This window comes from Rosa chinensis, chromosome 3 (assembly GCF_002994745.2).
Source record: "Rosa chinensis cultivar Old Blush chromosome 3, RchiOBHm-V2, whole genome shotgun sequence".
In the NCBI taxonomy this organism is placed as follows: Eukaryota; Viridiplantae; Streptophyta; class Magnoliopsida; order Rosales; family Rosaceae; genus Rosa; species Rosa chinensis.
In genome coordinates, this window is record NC_037090.1 from 34387064 (window position 1) to 34407507 (window position 20444).

The following is a 20444-nucleotide window of genomic DNA, read 5'->3' on the forward strand; positions in this document are numbered from 1 at the left end:
GCTGAAACTTTCAAGAACAGTGCAAACGCAGGGGAAGAGTTATCAGTCATATATATCAAATTACTAATCAATAATTAAATTCTAACGATTGGGTCTTGATTATGAATATATAACAATAGACATGCGCCGAAGGGGTTTATCTTGGGCCTAGGAAGCCTTTGGGTTCCCTTTGATAAAGTCAAAAAAAGACATACCAATAATTTGATAGCTAATAAGAAACCCAGGTGAGAGAAAGAGTGAGGGAGAAGAAGATGGAGACAGAATTGACTGTGGTTTTTCTATATTTTTTTTTGTTATTTAGTTTTCAACAGGGGTAAATTAGAAATTAAATTTTTATAAAAATTAGTGGAGGTCCATATAGCAAATGTGGAGGTCTGAATAGAACTACCCATTTCTGTTTCCTGCCAAGAAAAAAAAAAGTTTTTGTGTCATTATTGAATTTTGCATTTCAAACTTGCATATTTTTTTGTTTGCATATAGCACAATCTTCAGAATTTAACTAGATAAGAATTACGCATTCAAAGCATTTTGATTGACTGACTTGTACAAAAGATATTATCTTCTCAACACAAGCGAGTCGAGTTTTTTGAAATGATTAAAGAAGGTTACTTATATGTCACCAGAAATTTGAGCAAAGTAAAAGGTAAAATATTAAGAAAGTGACAAGTAAATGCTTCTAGGTAAAACGTTAACGCGGTTTTGGAATATTTTGGATGTCTTATAGTACACGCTTTCGAGATCCTGCATTGCCATTCATCAGTGGAAGATATAATAAAATAAAACAATAGGGTACCAGTCTTCCAGATGATTTAAAAATAATAATGAATAAAATAAAACATTGGTATGTGGCTGGTCTGACTAGTGTTGCTTCTTTCATACGTTTGGGAGCTCCAAATTAAAGCATTAAACAAACAATTCTTTTAAATATAAAATGGTCTTTGTTTTCTTTTGCAAAGTCTCCTCCTTCCGTTACAAAGCTCAAGATTTCGGATACACATCCCAACATTTGACCATGGTCACCGGTCCATGCCCACTAAATTTCATTTTATGTTATCAATCTCTCATACCTATAATGTGAACAGTTCACTTATGTGGGTAGCGTATGCTTTTTTTGCAAACGTAGATCACCACGTCAAATTTATCTGTGTTGCGTAATTTATTCCCGTTCGTAATTGAGGGAGAAAACCTGCAATAAAAGAAAGAAACTCTTTAGAGGTTTAAGACACTGGTTTGGTGTCTGTTAAGGAACCTCTGACAATTAAGTCAGTAATCATATTTTAAAAGTAAATAAGCTTTGAATAAAATTAGCCGCACCCAATTGTTGAGTGACATTTTTCTTTATTCATCATATTTGTTCATTACGCCCTACATTTTAATTTCAATTATTTTATTTACTTATCTAATCTATTTTTCTTTCCAGAAATAGGGACAATGATAAAAGAGGTCATTTTAAAGTACTTTATGATAATCCAGACACCACAAATGTCCTCCTGACAATTAAGGTCAGCTATTAACAACCTACCACTACAGTTAAACTTAATTACAAAAACTGCCACCGCTGGCTCTCTCTCCCTCCCTTCCGTTAGTATGTTATCCGTTCAGATTCAACCCTCTCTCTCTCTCTCTCTCTCTCTCTCCACAAACCCTTACCATCCCAACCTCTTTGACTGCGACTCCTTGAGACCTTCCTCGACTTCTCCGACTCGCCGCCCTTCACCATCGATCTCTCCTTCGAGTGGATCCTCGACTACCGTGACTCCGACACTGATCAGATCAAGCTCATTGATCGCGCCCTGCAGTTGAGATCGGTGCTCCTCGAGGCCGGTAAGATCTCGGCGAGACGACGAGCCTCCAAGCACAACTCCATCTCCTGGGCTCTCCCTCTCGACCTCACCATCAAGGTAAGCCCAGGTTTTATTGTTGAAGTAAAATTTGAACTGTAATTGTTGCTGGAAACTGGTTTGATTGTGTTAGTTTTTGGGCATTCTGATTCTTTCGTTGCGAAGCTGTACTTTGCCGTTTTCAGTAGCAAAGCAAACTTACACAACTAATTTTCATGCTAATAGAGATGCAAAAACCAAGACAAAGGCAACGAACACCACAAGTGTTAAGGTAGTCTTCATGATCTTAGTTCATAAACCTGTAATTTGAACCACATACAATTAACCAGAATATTAAGTACAAAATGATCATTTTTGGTTTACATTTGATCTTTTAGCTTCCTCATTTCACCTGTATTTACATTTTCAATTTTGGAGGTGCAGTGCATTATTTCTCATTTGTAGTAATGCTACTTTGAGGATATGATACTCTCATTTTGATTGTATCTTTGATTTTCTATATCTGGTTTAATTTTGATTACAAGTTGTGGCTCAAAAACTGAAGGAGGCAGAAATTACCGAGCAAGACTCGCTTCTGGTTCCACTTTCCTCTTCTAGTTGACCTCTCCTCCTCCTCCGGCAACGATGACCTCAAGAACTGGGATGCCGACTTCTTCAAGGTCGACCAGGCCACCCTTTTTGATCTCATCCGGTCCGTATTACTACTTTAATCCTATTACTGCTGGTTTCTTGTTTATCGCTGCCGTTGATACTCGTTAATTCGCTTAGGGTCTCATGTAATTTTATAAGAATTTTGTTGTTTGATCATGAAAAATTGATTTTATTATATTTTAGGACATTCGGTTCTCAATGAATTGTTGAATAAATTTATTGATAATAGTTCATATGCGTAGCATGATTAGTGATTTCAACTGAACCATTTCTAGGGACTTGAGGCAGTTGCCTCATATACAGCCATTCTAACATGTTCGGAAGATTTATTTGTTTTGCATGTTTCATTTCCCTTTCTAAACATAACCAGCAGCCCTAGAAATCTGACATCACGAAAACAAAGGAAATATGGGCTGATATGTACTTGGCTTAAGTATGTAGAACATTTGATTATATATATATATATATATATATATATATATGTGAGTATCGGAAAAAAGATAACATGGCTTCTATGTTCAAATGAGTGTTTTTTTTCTTATTGTGCTTTAGGTGACTTCCTTTCTAATAATGTGGGATGATTTGATTGCAGTTTAAGCAGTAGAGGAGTTTATGAGTGCAATGGACAAGCAAGGAGGGCAAAAGAGTTAGTAGCAAATAAGAACAACATGAGATACAGACCCCAATCATATAATCAAGGATCATTGAAATGGAAATTGGGGACTTCTTATCATTCATTGTTTCATTGAAATTTATTATAAAAAATATTAAGATTCAAACACGTGTAATTATAGAGTATCTCCTCCTTTTCAATTCATAATCCAAACACTAGATTGGTGCCTTAGTTCGTCTTTATAGTGAGTGTGAAGTATTTTGCTGTTGTATTAATTCTTGATTAGTTGTGTTGTAATACTACCACAAGTCATTGTTATACACATGTCAGTGGCCAAGTCACATTGTATGTCACTGGTCATGTCACCGGCCAGTGTAGTTATTAGTCAGGCCAGGTCCCTAATTTGTGAGGTTATTGGTCAGGTCATTGTTAACCTCAAGGCACTGGTTATGTCATTGGCCAAGTTACTGGTCAGGTTACAGTTTGTAAGGTTATACACATGTCACTGACCAAGTAACTGTCAAGTCACTGTTATACACGTCATTGGCTAGGCCAGGTCCTTAGTTTGTAAGGTTATTGGCCAGGTCACTGTTAACCTCAAGGCACTGATTATGTCATTGGCCAAGTTACTGGTCAGGTTACAGTTTGTAAGGTTATACAAATGTCACTGACTAAGTAACTGTCAAGTCACTGACCAAGTAACTGTCAAGTCACTGTTATACACGTCATTGGCTAGGCCAGGTCGTTAGTTTGTAAGGTTATTGGCCAGGTCACTGTTAACCTTAAGACACTGATTATGTCATTGGCCAAGTTACTGGTCAGGTTACAGTTTGTAAGGTTATACACATGTCACTGACCAAGTAACTGTCAAGTCACTGACCAAGTCAGTGTCATATTGCATGTCATTGCCTAAGTCATTGGCTAAGTCAGTGGCCATGTCCAATGTTGATCAAGTCACTGACCATGTCACTGAAATTGGCAAGTAACTTGCAAAATAACATGTCACTAACTAAGTAACTGACCATGTCACTAACCAAGTAACTGTCAGAAGCCAAGTCACATGTTAATAGCCAAGTCACTGTTAATCACATGTCACTAATTAAGTAACTGACCATGTCACTAATTAAGTAACTGACCATGTCACTAACCAAGTAACTGTCAGTAGCCAAGTCACAAGTTAATAGCCAAGTCACTGTTAATCACATGTCACTAACTAAGTAATTGACCATGTCACTAACCAAATAAGTAACTGACAATGTCACTAACCAAATAACTGTCAGAAGCCAAGTCACACGTTAATAGCCAAGTCAATGTTAATCACATGTCACTAACCAAGTAAGTAACTGATCATGTCACTAACCAAGTAACTGTCAGTAACCAAGTCACAGTTATTAGCCAAGTCACAAGTTAATAGCCAAGTCACAAGTTAATAGCCAAGTAACTGTCAGTAGCCAAGTCACAAGTTAATAGCCAAGTCACATGAATAAAAAACATTAATTAATTGCATATAGGAGTATTATGAGGGTCCTGACTCTATAAGTAGCAGAGCTACATCTGTTATTGAACAAAGGGAATACAACAAAAGGCAGAAGGACTGCAAATGATATAAATATTGCACATATGCATAAGGTAAGAGACCATAACTAAAAGCAGGCTCAGCCAAATGGATTCCTGGAACGATATAACGACTAATGAATCACTGGCTACAAGAGAACTAAGTTGCAGAACATAAACTCCAGCATCCAAGGAGCATTAGCATATACATATCTAATTTCACGCAATATGACGGCCTTAAGGTATACCATCATTTAACAAAAGCTCCAAACGATAAGTTACCACATGACCTCAAGGCGGCTTGTAGCAAAGTAATCAAGAAAAAATGATGGCTTGGCTCTAGAAGTGACAACATCATCGACACTCATAGCAACCTGAGAATTGAAGTTGATCAGTACAGAAATCAAAACACCTACACAACCACATGACTCATCTTGGGTATTAGTATTACCAAATAAATACCAATGGTCTCATGAATTATGCAAAACGCTAACTTCATGGTGACATAAATCCTTTGATTGAATTCCAAAAAGGAAAAGGTTTGTTTCATTTGAAACCTGGGGATGTCTAGTTTTGAAATGTTGGTTCCTCCAAGCATGATTGAATAGGAATCTAGTAAAAGAAATACCAAGAACATGACAGTGCTGCTGTCTAAAACAAAAATCATGCAACAGACCTGTAACTTTGAAAAATCATAACTAATTTCAGAAAAATCTTTTTCCAGAGATTTGAATTTTGAAATGATCTTTAAGATGTCTACTGTAACTTTTATGAAGACACCAACTTCAAATACCCAACCAAAATGTATAGTTTTCAGTAAAAAGGCAACTGCATCAAAAGCCCAGAAACACAATTTCAGATTTGCAGATCTTTGTTCTACCTTGAATTTAGCCAATGAATTGTAAATATAAGAGCTGGAACATAATGAAACAAATCAAAGAACATAGAATCAATTAAAAGACATAACATAATCAATGAACATAGCATGGATTATGGAAAAAAAAAGAAGAAATTTATAATACAACAAACACAATTATATGGATTACAGTACAAACTTTCTTGATAGTTCATTATTCCCACATGACTCATCTTAGTTCCCACACCATCAGTACCAACCAAAGATATGAGTCACTTATTCACCATATAACTTGATCATCCCAAGAACAAGCTCCAGCTTACAGAGAACCACAACTGTTACTAATTGCATACACGCATAATCAATACCAATGGTCTCATGAATTCCAATATCAAATGCAAGCTACAATTAATGGGAATTTAATTTATATCATGCATGTTAAAGCTTGATCTGTTTAATTTGAGATGTTTCCGTTTGATTTGCAGGATCAGAACACACTTACATGAAAGTTAATTCTTCTCTCATATCACTATGAAAGCTCTAGCGATGTTAATTTTTCAACTTCGATTGTAAGCAAGTCTCTGATTCCGCTTAAATCCCAACCAGTACAAATTGAAGCAAGCAAGCAAGCTAGTGCAGAAATTAGTGGTACTTATTCATCATCACATATCAAGTCTGAATGATGCATACATATAAAAATTGGAACAGAATGAGAAGTGTTGGATTCAATTAAGCGATTCGATTACTCCGGTCATAGGGATTCCTTTGTTGATTGCCATGTACGGCTACCAAATCCCCGAGTCCGGCAGCCTTATGGTCCAGGTCATCGTGCTCCAGTGCATCATTTGGTATACTGCTCTGTTGCTCTTCCTTTTCGAGTACCACGACGGCAAGCTGCTAATAATGGAGCAGTTCCTGGAGACCGCAACCTTCATCGTCTCCTTCAAGGTCGACGCCGGATCGACCTGAACGATTTGGAGCAATCTGATTACCGGCGAGTCGGTCCCGATACTGTAGAAGCAGATATCGACTTTGCTGCGGTGATGAAAACGAAGAGATAGGAGTAAGCTCCGGTACAGGCGAGGTATGTGTCTGTGTGGAAAAGGAAGAAGAGAGAGAGAGAGAGAGAGAGAGAGAGAGAGAGAGAGAGAGAGAGAGAGAGAGAGAGAGAGAGAGAGAGAGAGAGAGAGAGAGAGAGAGAGCGAATCAAGCTTTTAGGTTTTGGAATTTCTGATCAAAATGGGAGGTCAAATTTGAATGCATGGTTATAAACGTGTATTAAGCTTAAGGGTAGAATGGGAATCAAAAAATTAAAAACTGACCTTTTTTAACGTCACTTTATTCTTAATAAGGACTAAATTAATATTACTAACAATTTATAATGGACCTTTTTATCAAGGGGGAAACTAGGTGACATATCCAATTTCACAATATAATGTGACCTTTTTATCATTTCACAATATAATGTGACCTTTTCCATCATTTCCCTCCAGAAATATCCTTATATGACATATCCAATTAAAGAATATATATTTTTTTTAACTAAACGAGATGTGATGGCGTTGCGGTGCGAATTGTGGCAACGTGGATCGAGCGATGTGGGTTGGACTGATCTCGGCCGGACGATGCTGTACGACTGAAGGTGATGGGACAAGACGATTGGACTGGCCTGAACCAGGAAGATGGGCCTGGAGCATTTCCTTGGTGACTACCTTATTGGGCCGCGAATTGTTGGGCTGGGGTTTTGCCCTAGTCCATTGTTAATTTGGGCTAGGGTTTAGGCCCTTGGTCCAACCCTATGTTTTTAGCTTTTGTCTAATTACAATAATTTTTCTTGTATTAAGAACCTAGATCTCTAACACCTTCGGTGTACCAATGGAGGATCCCCGCTACATCTACGTCTTTGATTGTATAATGAGTATGTCGATTTCTATATACGACTGTGGATACTACCACTAGATTCTTGTCTGCCTATGTCCTTAAATGGCAGCGGAATGGTATGTAACGGCCTATTATGGCTTGTGATGAATATATTATTTCGCCACTGGGGCTTCACTAAAAAAATAAAAAAAACTAAAATATATTAAAATTTCCTAATAAAATCATAATCTGGTTTACTTCTATTTTTTTTTTTTAATTTCTTTCAGATTCAATATTCATCTATATAATCTATGTTAAAAGATTAGTAAGTTAACAATTATGAGTAATGAGGAAGAGATTGGCGCGGACCGTGGGACTTGGTTCAGGTGATGTCTGTGGATCGTTGGCATCTCTGACGAGCACCCTGAGCGTACAGTTTGCATTGGCGCCCAACTCTCCCCTGATATAGCAGCGGAGCATTCACACAGTTCTTGCAAGAGAACGCCATTGTGTTTGCATGGTCTTATGCGGATGTGTCTGGCATCTCCCTCGATATCATTGCACATAAGATAAGTATCAAACCATCCTTCTACCCAGTCAAACAAAAAAAGGAGAGCCTTTGATGAGGAGAGGTGTCGTGCAATCAGGGAAGAGGTAACCAAGTTGCAGGGCATTGGGTTCATCCGCTAAGTCAACTATCCCTAGTGGATCTCTAACCTGGTAATGGTAAAAAAGCCCAGCGGAAAATGGTGAATGTGCGTAGACTTCAAGGGTCTGAACAAGGCATGCTCCAAGGACAGTTTCCCGCTATCGCATATTGACCAATTGGTCGACGCCACAGCGGGACACCAATTGCCTAGCATGATGGACACTTTCTCTGGCTACAACCAAATCAAAATACACCCCAGTGATCAAGAATGCACCATCTTCACAACTGACAAAGGCCTATATTGTTATAATGTCATGCCCTTCGGCCTCAAGAATGCAGGCACTACATATCAGCGGTTGATGAATGCCATGTTTGCGGAGCACCTTGGCAAAATCATAGAGGTATACGTGGATGACATGCTCGTCAAAAGCATTAGGCCGACCGGCACATAGCTAACCTTTGCATTATTTTCGCTGGCTTACGATATGCGCCTCAACCTAGAGAAATGCTTCTTTGGCGTTACTGCCAACAAATTTCTGGGCTACATCCTTAGCGAACGCAGCATAGAGGCAAACCCAACAAGGTACAGGCGATCCTCAACATGAAATCCCCTAAGGAGAAGGTTCATGTTCAAAGCCTCCAAGGCAAGCTAACAACACTATCCCCCTTCATCTCAAAGCTCACTGATAGCTGGCTTCCATTCTTCAAAGCCATGAAGAGGTCCCACCACAGGGAAGTGTATTGGACTCCAGACTGTGAGGTGGAGTTTCAGAGTTTGAAATAATATTTAGCGGTAATCCCACTTCACTCCATACCAGTACAAGGTGAAGTATTGTACATATACCTAGCGGTATCAATACCAGCGGTTAGCTATGCTATTGTACGAAGAGAAGGGCAGAATGTGCTCCCTGTCTTTTATACCGGCACGGGTATGATTGGAGCAGAAACAAGGTACACTCCCCTCAAGCAATTGGCCCAGCGCTCATTGTGGCCGCAGGCGCCTCCGTCAATATTTTCAGGCTCACACCATTCATGTTTTGACAAACCAACCGCTGAGGCAAGTCATGCTAAGCCCTGAACACTCCGCTTAAGCAAGTGGGCGATCGAGCTCAGCGAGTTCGACATTGAATACAAACCACGAACTGCCATGAAGGGCCAAGCGGTAGAGAATTTCATCACTGAGCTCATTGAACGACAACCAGAACCCACTTCCGAGACGCCGGTAGAGAATACCACCATAACCACAATTGACATGGTCCCCATCGGTCAAAAGTCAGGATAGAACCTCCATGTCGACGGCTCAGCTTGAGCCAAGGCTTGTGGCGTCGGAATACTCCTAATGGTACCAAGGGGACTGAGCGTGGAATACGCCCTAAAATTCAACTTCAAAGCTTCAAACAACATGGCGGAGACGAACCCCTCATCGCTAGGCTACTCCCTGCCATAGATTCAGGCGGTCATAGCGTAAACATTTTCAGTGATTCCCAACTTGTCATCAACCAGGTCAACGACAGTTTTCAGGCAAAGGACAGACAATTAATGGCATACTTGGGGTATGCAAAAATCCTCCTTGGAAAATTCAAGTTCCACTCCATCACACAAATCCCTAGAGAAAGGAATGCCAAGGCAGATTCTCTTGCAAGGCTAGCAACCGCTCAACCACATCAAAGCCCAACGGACATAAGGGTGGAGTGCCTTAACAAACCAAGCATCACCAAAACTCTAGCGGAAATATTCAATATTGAGGTCACTCTAAGTTGGATGGATGAAATAATAGAGTACAAGTGCAATGGAATGCTGCAAACCGACAAAGTCGAAGCACGACAGGCCAAGCGAAGAGCCACCCGCTACAACATCTAAAATGGTAAACTTTACCGCTAGGGTTTTACTCACCCAAATCTAAGATGTCTAACACCAGAGGAAGGGAAGGCGGTACTATTGAAGATTCACGCAGGGGAGTGTGGAAATCATTCAAGCACACGATCTTTAGTAAATTGAACCATGCGTCAAGGGTACTTTTGGCCCAAGCTTGGCGACGACGCTAAAGAAGTTTCCAAGTCATGCTACAAATGTCAATAATATGCTGACCTCCCACATGCACTAGCGGAACCTCTCTCAATCATTATCAGTCCTTGGATCCACTCAACTTAGGGCCTTAACCTCATTGGCAAGCTACCAACCACCAAAGGTCAATTTAAGTATATCATCGTCTCCATCGACTACAACAGCAAGTGGATTGAGGCGGAACCGCTAACGAGAATCACAACCGCCAAGGTAACCCATTTCCTCTGGAAGAACATTTACTGCCACTATGGCATACCCCACACCAGCAATTCAACAACGAAGAGGTCATCAATTTCACCGCTAAGTTGGGCACCAAGATGCGCTATGCATCTGTGGTGCACCCCCAAACCAACGGACAAGTCGAAGTGCCAAACAAGATCATTAAGAAGTTGCTCAAGAAGAAGAAGCTTGATGACGCTAAGGGCTTATGGGCTAAAAAACTCCCAGAGGTCTTGTGGGCCATCAGGACAACCCCAACATCCGCCAACAGGGAAACACTATTTTGCACGATGTTTGGCACAGAGGCGGTCCTCCTAATTGAAGTCACACGGCCAACTGCTAGGGTTAAGGGCTATGATGCCAAAACCAGTGATGATGGCATCTACCTCAACAAGGACTTGCTCGAGGAAAAACGCCGCAAGGCACACTTGCACAACTTGCAAAACAAGTAACGAGTGTCGCGTTTTTACAATACCAGAGTCAAGGCCAGAAACCTCCAACAGGGGGACTGGGTCATCAAGGAGGTCATTCCACCGCCAACCGCCTTCAGCCCCACATGGAAAGGCCCATACCAAATTATAGAAGTCGTTGGCTCTGGCACCTTCTACTTGAAGGACAAGGGTGGCGCCACATCCGCTCACCATTGGAATACCGAACACCTTCGGTATTACTACAAGTAATTTCACCACCAACCCATGAGCATCTTAACTTAGCTAAATTTTTGTTCAATGTTTAGCTAAGAGAAGCTACCCACGGGTACTCTCATTCTTTTGTAAATGCTGACGGGGTTTTAAATATCTGCGATATTTCCGATATATCCCCCGATATCTCTTTTTTTCGACGGACCGATATATCTTGGGGGGTAAATATCTTATCTTCTACCGTTTCTGCGAAATTTCTCAGACATCGTCAAATATCCCCGATATATTAGATATTTGCGATATATCCCCGATAAAATGAAGAAATATATGTAAAATTTGAGGTAAAAATAAAAAAAAACTCAGCAATTATCTCAATGAAAATCTGTGTGAAGAGAGATCTCCTAAAGGCAAATCTGAGTGAGGAGAAATCCCCTCAAGGTGAATCTAGGTGAGTAGAAAATCCCCTCAAGGCGAATCTAGGTGAGGAAAAAAAAAATCCTTGTAGTTCACTTACAGCTGATTGGTGGGCACAATGTGGGTATTCTGCACCAAACATGCAGAAAATTGCAATACGTATTTTGGCACAAATAGCTTCTTCTTCTGCGTGTGAGAGAAATTGGAGTACATTTGCTATTATTCATACCAAGCAAAGGAACCGTTTGTCATATCAGAAGTTGGAAAAGCTTGTATATTGCTGCTACAACATGAAGCTGCGGTTGCGAGATAAACAGGCAAAGAATAATGTGGTCAATGAAAACAACTATATAGATATACTTCATGTTGTAAGCGAGCCGCTTGATAATGGCATTGATCCACTTCATGATTGAATTATGCCTACACACCTCGATGATGAAGCTAGAAGACCTCTTCCACAAGTTGTAGAAACTGCAACTAATGCTGGAATCAACGTAAAGAGAGTCTTATCTGAAGAAGTTGTTAAAAACCCAGAAGATAATTCAGATAGTGATGATGCTTGGGGTGGTACAGCAACTCCAGATAGTTTTGATGATGGTGGAGAGGGTGGAAGCGGAATAGGTGGTGGAGGTGAAAGATATGAATATGGACAATCTTCTGTGGATGGAGGATTCCAATTTACCTTTGAATGTAATTTTGATCAAACCACCCAAGATGAAGACCACGGAGTGAGAACAGCTGGTCATGGTGCTCAAGAGAAGACCCGATATGGGAGGAGGACTAGAGGTGCAACTGAAGATCAAAGTACCCCATCTGATGTTTCTTCAATTGCCTTAAGTTTTGACTCTATCAATTTAGGCACAGAGCGCAGTGAGATCTCAAATGAATCTCATGAAGGCAACAATCAATTTGGTTATGATGTTTATGGATATAATCAATATGGAGAAATATTTGATCAGTCATCTAGTTGGGTTCATCCTTATTATCCCATTATAAGGGAAATAGTCGGTAGCTCTAAAGAGATCTATAAGTATCATGTTCATCACTACAATTCGCACTATATGGGTCATATGTCTTGGTTTGATTATTGCATTTTTGTAGACCAGCGAGCGCCTTTTCAACCGCCTAGAGTCTCTTTTTGGATGTAGATGAAGTTGACATTCATATGTATTTATATGTAATTCTAAATTTCTAATAAATTGACTTTTTTCAAAAACAATATTTTGTTATCCTGTATCCCCGATATATCCTCGATATTTCCGATATCTCCCTTTTTCAAAGTACCGATAGATATGAAGATACCGATATTTAAAACCTTGTGCTAACTAGTCAGCTATTAATGAAATGAGGAATTATTCAAACCATTATTCTTAAACGTACAAACAGCCAACTGGCAGCGCCAGCAAGGTCTATCAGACCATGTCTGCTCCGTCGTGCATTTAGAACAATCTTAATTCCTTTAATATTTCATTGAGAGACAAAAAATTCAAGCAAGAACTCTAGCGGTCTAACGGCAAATAAAGGTAAAAAAACGTTTGCCAGCAACAACCCAACACTTAGAAAAAAAATTCACAAATGCTAAACAAAGACATAATTTTGTATTAAAAAAAGGGTAATTATCATAAATAGTACCTGAACTTATCCTCTATCTTATCGATGGTACCTGAGCTTCAATTTTGATCACAACCAGTACCTGAACTTTTCGATTTTATTTTAAATGGTATCTATCACTAACTTCCGTTAATGTTCAGTTAAAAACTGACATGTGCCAAACATGTGACTCATTTTTCAAGGATAAATTTGTAAAATTAACTTTTATTTTTTTTGTAATATCACTTATTTTCACTTATATTGTAGCTATAGAAAATGAGATTATCAAAAGGAAAAACTTTCAACTTCAATTAAAAATATGAATGAAAGGAAAAAAAATATTATGAAAGTTTTGGTAAGCTTTTGGTTTTAAATGTTTTATAGTTTGTCCAAAAAAAAAATGTTTTATAGTTTTATTTGAAATATTTTGTTTGTATCTATAAAACAAATTAATTTTTGTTGTGATCTTGTTTTTAAATTTTATTTTCATAAGAGGGTAGAGATACATTTTTAATTCTATTTTTAATTGAACTTCTATTTTTATTAACATATTAATTGATCAAATATCTAGTAAACAAAATTATTTAAATGGGTATTTTTGTCAAGCTACTCTTGAGTATAGGTCATGTGTTTTGCACATGTTATTTTTTAACGGAAGTTAGTGATAGGTATCATTTGAAATGAAATCGAAAAGTTCAGGTACTGGTTGTGATCAAAATTGAAGTTCAGGTACCATCGATAAGATAGAGAATAAGTTCAAGTACCATTTGTGATAATAACCAAAAGTTGCTCCAACAAAGGTAAAAATACCTCAATAATTTTTTTTTTTAGAACAAGCAAGGCATTCTTCCAGAGCTCCCTTTCATTCCTTGGCACCGCTATCCCTGTCCACCTGAGCGGTCTGCACCACTGAGCGACTTGTCTCATCGAATTGTTGGCCATGGGCATTAGGATTCGGTGTAATTATTGTCCCATCTTCCTGGGTGTGAGCAGCAAAGAATTGGGCGCGAGAAGTGTCAGAAGTAGTCATTATCAGAGTCTGTTACAAGTCACTACCCCCGCATTGGGTTGATTCATCGCTGACGGACTGCACACCTTCAGGATGGGCGCCAGGCTCTGCCCCGCCTTGGGAACCTTGTGGCCCACCGGAAGGCGCCAGTAGCTGGCTTATCCCAATTAATAACACCCTTGGAGTCTAGCAAGCGGAAGTTCGCAACGCCACCTTCCTTGGAAATCACTGTTAACGAATCCTTGTACTCTTGGGATGCTTAAATGCCTCAACGACAGTGACGCCAATCTTTTGTTTTTTCGCCTCCTCCAGCTGGGCGGCCTTGCTCTGTAACCGCTTGATTTCCTCACCCTTCGTGGCGGCATCGTACTGCATTATGTTAATGCGCTTGCCCTTTGCCTCCAGCAGCTCTTGCAGCCGAGAAATCTCCTGGTTCAGCTCTGACACCCTGGAGTTCTGCTCCACATCTTGGGAGAGGGCGACATCCAGCTTATTCTGGACATCTATCAGGTCCACCTCCGCTTTCGACAGCGTGCGGTCGGCATCCTCTAGTTGTTTCTTTTTCTTTGGCAATTCCCATTGGAGATCCTTAACTTTGCCCGCAGCTGAAGCTCAGCGGGCGATGGTTTCGATGGCGCTAGGAACATCTCATTAAGGCCAACCGCCAGATGGCCAAAAGTAAAACTAAACGGCGATTGCTAAAGGACAGTGGCGCGAGCAGTTCTATCCATACCATCCAACCCGAGCCGCTCGCATATGTGAAATAGTAGCTCCCATTCATCATTAGTAAGGAACTTGGAGTATGCCGTGAAAGAGTCAAGGTCGCCTGATGGTGTTTCCCCAGATGCAGCAATAGTCACCGTTTGGGCATCTTTCCTCGCCTTCTTTTGCTGGTAGAGTGAAAGCGGCATATCCTCCAGAGCATCCCCAACCTCCTCCGGGTCATTCTGCCGCTGCTTCTTCTGTAATGTGGCACCCTTATTGGCATCGACAACAACCATCTTTGGCAGACCTTCTGGCTCCAATCCTGCTATAGTGACAAGCTCCTCAGCACCAGCCTTTTGTAGCAGCCCTTCTCCTTCTACCCCCTGCAGCCAGCGGGAACCTTCTCAGTGGCCTTATCCTACTGAGCACCAAATCGATTACCGGCACACCCCCCCCCCCCCCCCCCCCCCGGCGGAGATCAGAGCGGTTAGCAGAATCACGGGAGCCCCTGTGAGCGCCATATGCGAATGATGTGGCATCTCAAGGATAACCTCATCCTTTGAGGGGGTGACTTCCTTGGTCTGCGGATTAGCCACAGTCTTCTACACCTTCAGACCCGCAACAAACATACCTTGAAGATAGTTTTGCAGTTCCGTGTTATCCATCGCTTTTTGAAAAGCTGCGCGACTCAACTTATTACCAGGAATGAGATCTACAAAAAAAAGGGGCAAAGGGAAAGTAAACCAACAAGGCACAAACTATATCTCCCCAAGTCCATTCCACTACTACAAAAAACAACTTGCACAACGTACTTGGCAGTCGAGTCAACTTCAACTTAACCAACAAGTCCCAACCGGTCAACAGACAAAGGTCAAGAAAGTTTCGATTCTTCCAGCAACCGAGAACTCGCGCTACAATAGAAGGGACAAAAGACACGTCAGCAACAAAAAAAATAGCAAAAATATGTGTGCTTTGGAAGCAGAACAAGAAAAACAACAACGACAAGCAGGTCAGTGGTAACCTCATATAAGTTGAAACTCTGACTTAGTCCTAAAGGTTGGCTCCTTCTTGTTCACTGTAGCGTCATATTCCCAACCCTCGGTGGTGACACAAAAGGTTGCCTACCAGGGGGACCTGGAATCCAGTTGATTCTCAAATAACCTTGGCGCCCCAGCGCGACGAGTAAGGTTTACTTGCCCACTGCAACCCCTTTCTCTTTACGTAAACGAGCTCGTAGAAGTAAAGCACTTCGACCATAGTGGGACCCTCACATCCGGACAATCGCTAAAGCTAGTTCAGCACCATAAGCATCTTCCACATGTTTGGGCAAACTTGCCCAAAAGCAACACTGAATTCAAATAAGAGAATTTGGAGATTCAGCAACAGCGGGAACCTTACTCCTTGGAGGAACACAGCCTCGTGAACAACGCCATATCCCGCTAGCAAGAATGATGCTTTCTCGTCTTTCTCTGGCGGCCTTAACTTTGACACGCCAGGAAGCTTGTATGCACGTTTGAGCCTATTAATTGCCGTTTGCGTCATCGGACCTTCCTTCTCATCCACAGGAGTACTATCAGACAACACCCATGACAACTTGACACTACCTTCTCCGGTGGGGCCATCGTCATCTTCATGGGAACCACTAGAGGCACTGTAACTTGCCAACCTTTCCTCCCGCTGACGACTAGCGGCAGTATCCTCCCCAGCCACCATGGTCTCCGCGCGACTACCACTGCGTTGCATGCCCATGTTTGGATATACCGTTTGTAGAGGTTCAGTGTCTAGCGGCTCGGACAGTGAGGTTCTTGCAGGTGCAGACTAACGCAACGAGTCTATAAAAATCCTGTCATAAGCATCAAGCGACACGTCAGCTCCGAAATCCTCATTGCTTGAGAGTTCTACGACGTTAGCCATCACAAACACCTTAAAACCCACAATGTTAGTTCCAAACAGATCTAAACTAACCCTGTTATAGTTTATCCAAGAACACAGCACAACAAAAAACTCAGAAAACCAAACAAAATCGGAAACCCAGATTGGACCATCTAGTGTCTACGCACCACAAATCCAAAAATCCTCTTCCCAGCCACAAAAATACCCAAAATCAATTCCTATATCATCTCAATATCCCTAAACTCATATCAAGCATCATTGAAAACTACAAAGCACAAAGTCCACATAGAACCAGAAACACAAACCACAAGAAAAAAAAGGAAAGAATCGAAAGAGAGAAATCACTAACCTTTAATGCGTAAAGAACATGAATTCCTTGTACTTGCAGGGCGCTTGTCTGGTTTTCCTCGATCTCTGTCTTCCGCCCAACTCAACGCCCTGGCTCTGAACTCAAGCATCTCTGCTGCAGTCTGTTGAAGATTAAAGAAGGTTGAAGATAATGAAAATTCAAAGTATAGGTTAAAGTGGAAACTGATTGGTGTTTCCCCCTCTTTTATGTCGGTATCTGCCAAATCTGAGCCATCCGTCACGAATAAGCTTCTCAACAGATGACAACACGTGCCCTACTACCTTACTAATTACCCAGGTTAACCGCATTTATGGTGAAACAACGGATGTGCAAAGGATTTGTGCTCCTATACGCCAAACCAACCAGTGGCTGACATGCGGCACGATGTTGTCAGACATAACACTTATCCACTCCAACCATCAATTCAAAATTGTCCACATAGAAGGCCTCTACTAAGCGAAACACCGCTAGCAGAGCTTCTCACTTTCAAAATTTCCCAAGGAGAAGGCCTCTGCTAAGCGAAACACTGCTAGCAGAACTTCTCACTTTCTAAATTTTCTAAGGAGAAGGCCTCCACTAAGAGAAACATAACTAGCAGAACTTCTCACTTTCAAAATTTCCCAAGGAGAAGGCCTCCGCTAAGGTAAACACAGCTAGCGGAACTTCTCACTTTCAAAATTTACCAAGGAGAAGGCCTCGGCTAAGCGAAACACTGCTAGCGAAACTTCTTACTTTCAAAATTTCCCAAGGAAAAAGCCTCCGCTAACCGAAACACTGCTAACGGAACTTCGCACTTTCAAAATTTTCCAAGGAGAAAGTCGCTGCTGTGCTAGTCGAACTTCTCACTCTCAGAACTTTAGCACAAAAAGGTCTCCGCTAGCGGAACCTCTTAAAAAGCAACACCTCATAATGTCAATGACCGTTACGTGGCATTGCAGTAAAGTTTTCCTCCTCCGAGAAAGAGTAAAAGGACATGTCAAACAATGTCTACGACAGCCTATCTTCGCCCAGGAGTAGGGGATTCCCTAGGGGGCCTATCTTCAAACTGCTAGGCAACTCCCTAACCAAGATAGCCCTCCTTGACTGGGGACTTGGGGGACTTGTACTTACATGAGCATTTGCCTAAGCATAATTAGCGACAATGAACCTTGGTCATAGTGCTGCCAGTGACACCAATAACTATCAAGGGTATGACCTACGAAAACACTGCCAAATAGGTTGTCACCTAGGCTCCGGCTCAGCCCGAGATCATCGTTGACGCGCCATCACGCGCCGCGCCAAGATCATCTCCCTGAAGCATCAGAAGATGGAAACTGAAGCGCATTAGTCCCACATCAAAAACAAGGAAGAGATCAATCTCTCCCTTACCTATAAAAGGTCTACTCATCTCTTCTCATTAACTACGCATTTATTACTTACCTAACGTTGTTCTACCAACATAAATACATTGATTGACTTAGGCATCGGAATAGAGAAGACAGCCAACCACGGTCTCCATCTGACACCTTTTGTATTTTGCTTGACAGATAGCGGTAGCACTACAACCTCCTCAGTAGCGGTTCAGGCTTGGACTAGCATTAACAAGAATTGGCTACAGCTGAATCTCATATATTAACACCTATGTTTTTAGCTTTTATCTAATTACAATAATTTTTCTTGTATTAGGAATCTAGATCTCTAGCTCCTCCGACGTATTACCAATAGAGAATCCCTGCTACCTCTACGTATTTGATTGTATAATGAGCATGTCTATTTCTATGTATGATTGTGGGTACTACCACTAGCTTCTTGTCTGCCTATGTCCTTAAATGGCAGCTGGAGGGTATGTAACGGCCTATTCTGGCTTGTGATGAATATATTATTTCGCCTCGAGGGCTTGACAAAAAAAATAAAAAACTAAAATATATTAAAATTTCCTAATAAAATCATAATTTGATTTACTTCCGTTTTTTTAATTTTTTTTTTCAGATTCAATATTCATCTATATAATCTATGTTAAAAGATTAGTAAGTTAACAACTATGAGCAAAGAGTAAGAAATTAAATTTTTATTATTTTTTGTTTTTTTGTTTTATAAGGGCGGTATTGCAAAGATGATGAAGTTAACACTAACAATTTTGTTAATTGAATCACGAATTATGATGACGGGGCAAAAAAAAGATGGGATAATGACCACTTACCCTACTTTATACCAAAATACACCCCACCAACTTATTTTATCCCCACTCACATAAAACTTTTTCTTTTTCCTCTCAACTTTTCAAATTCACTTAATAATATACCATTACTACTCCTTTTACCTGTCACCATCTTTTACTATTATTACTATGAATAGTATTGTTTAGTTTCAATTTTAATGACGGAGCGTGGTGGGTCCATATCTTGAAGTTATTTGTTTAGATAGAAATTACAATTAAAATTCATCCTTTGTATTCGAAGGTAAACAGTTATTTTCACTATTCATAATTTCAATTATTTCCAGATTAGATTTACTTGCTATCTACAACGGAACTAGCAAAGAATTAGTAGAAGAGATAGAAAAATTGAGGAAATTAAAAGATTTTAGATCAAGGCTTAAAAGAGAGACTACTGGGATATTATCTTTATAGTCCAGAAAATAATTTACAAAGTTGAGAAAAATATTCAAGATATCAAAGATACTCTTAAAGACAAACAAAAATCTCTTGATTACTTGAGCATCGGTTAGATCCGCAAATCACTGGTATCAAAGCTTGCAAAAAGCTCAAAAGGGAATCCCCAATGGGGACAATGTCTGAATTAATATTAGAGAAGTTGAATTGTCTATTAAAATCTTCTGATGAGAAACATCAGATCTGATAAAAGAATTGTCTAGATGTCAAGATCATCTAGAAAAAGTACCAGATATAATCTCCCAGTTGGAAAATTGGAATACAAAATAGATTATGTCAAAGAACTTCCTAAAACGGAAGAAGAGCAGCTAATAAGTGTTGGCAGAAAAATCAGTGAACAGCAAGAAATGTTGGATTCTATGAAAAATTTACTGAAGGATAAGAAAAAACCTCCAGTAAAATCCAAGAAATCTAATGGATTTAAACCATTAGAAAAACCTAAGAAGAATCCTACTCCAAACATGATTTTTCTAGAACCTTCTACTAGTCTGACTAGTATTAAATATGAAAACCAAAGCACTTAGTAGCAAGAGATGTCAAAATGATGAGCATCTTTGGAAAAAAAGAAAGGAGTACAACTCTTGAATGCCAAAGAATTCGAATACAATGAAATAGAACAAGAGGTAAAAAAACTATGCAATTTCAAAATTAGATTTCAAACAAATCTATAAAAGAGGAAAATTTGAACTGATGGATAGCCACGATTGCAAATTATTAGAGTTCATAACTCCATCTATAACAAGAGAAACAGATCTTTTAATGATCACTCTTCAAGAAGTTTCCAGAGCAAAGGCAAAAAACTATCAATTTATGTACATTGGAGCAGACTAAGTTGGCATAAAACTTTTTGCCCGAGAAGGTATAAACTGTTCAATTCTATGTGTCT

At 40.1% G+C, this 20444-nt stretch overlaps 2 protein-coding genes across 5 annotated transcripts; both read left to right on the forward strand.

The window, feature by feature from the left end:
- Nucleotides 1–1575: 1575 nt before the first annotated feature.
- On the forward strand, nucleotides 1576–3349 carry LOC112192259. 4 transcript variants are annotated; one of them, XR_005807800.1, is made up of 4 exons: nucleotides 1576–1901; nucleotides 2007–2112; nucleotides 2366–2532; nucleotides 3085–3349. XR_005807800.1 is itself a non-coding variant. In XM_024331914.2 (4 exons), exons 2-4 carry the CDS (start codon nucleotides 2069–2071, stop codon nucleotides 3239–3241), a joined length of 348 nt encoding a protein of 115 aa, XP_024187682.1. In that variant the 5' UTR covers nucleotides 1578–1901; nucleotides 2067–2068; the 3' UTR covers nucleotides 3242–3349. The 4 variants fall into 4 exon arrangements, 1 of the variants encoding a protein (XP_024187682.1); XM_024331914.2 differs by having other exon boundaries at nucleotides 1578–1901; nucleotides 2067–2112; nucleotides 2386–2532; XR_002933466.2 differs by having other exon boundaries at nucleotides 1580–1901; nucleotides 2067–2112.
- A 7056-nt stretch (nucleotides 3350–10405) lies between these two features.
- Nucleotides 10406–10759, forward strand: LOC112194480. The gene has a single exon (XM_024334713.1). It carries the CDS (start codon nucleotides 10406–10408, stop codon nucleotides 10757–10759), a length of 354 nt encoding a protein of 117 aa, XP_024190481.1.
- Nucleotides 10760–20444: the final 9685 nt, after the last annotated feature.

Coding starts and splice junctions, on each gene's coding strand:
- LOC112192259 (XM_024331914.2), top strand. CDS start 2,069: ATGCAAAAACCAAGACAAAGGCAACGAACACCACAAGTGTTAAG. Junction 2,113..2,385: donor CGAACACCACAAGTGTTAAG/GTAGTCTTCATG, acceptor CAAAAACTGAAG/GAGGCAGAAATTACCGAGCA. Junction 2,533..3,084: donor ACCCTTTTTGATCTCATCCG/GTCCGTATTACT, acceptor ATTTGATTGCAG/TTTAAGCAGTAGAGGAGTTT.
- LOC112194480 (XM_024334713.1), top strand. CDS start 10,406: ATGCGCTATGCATCTGTGGTGCACCCCCAAACCAACGGACAAGTCGAA.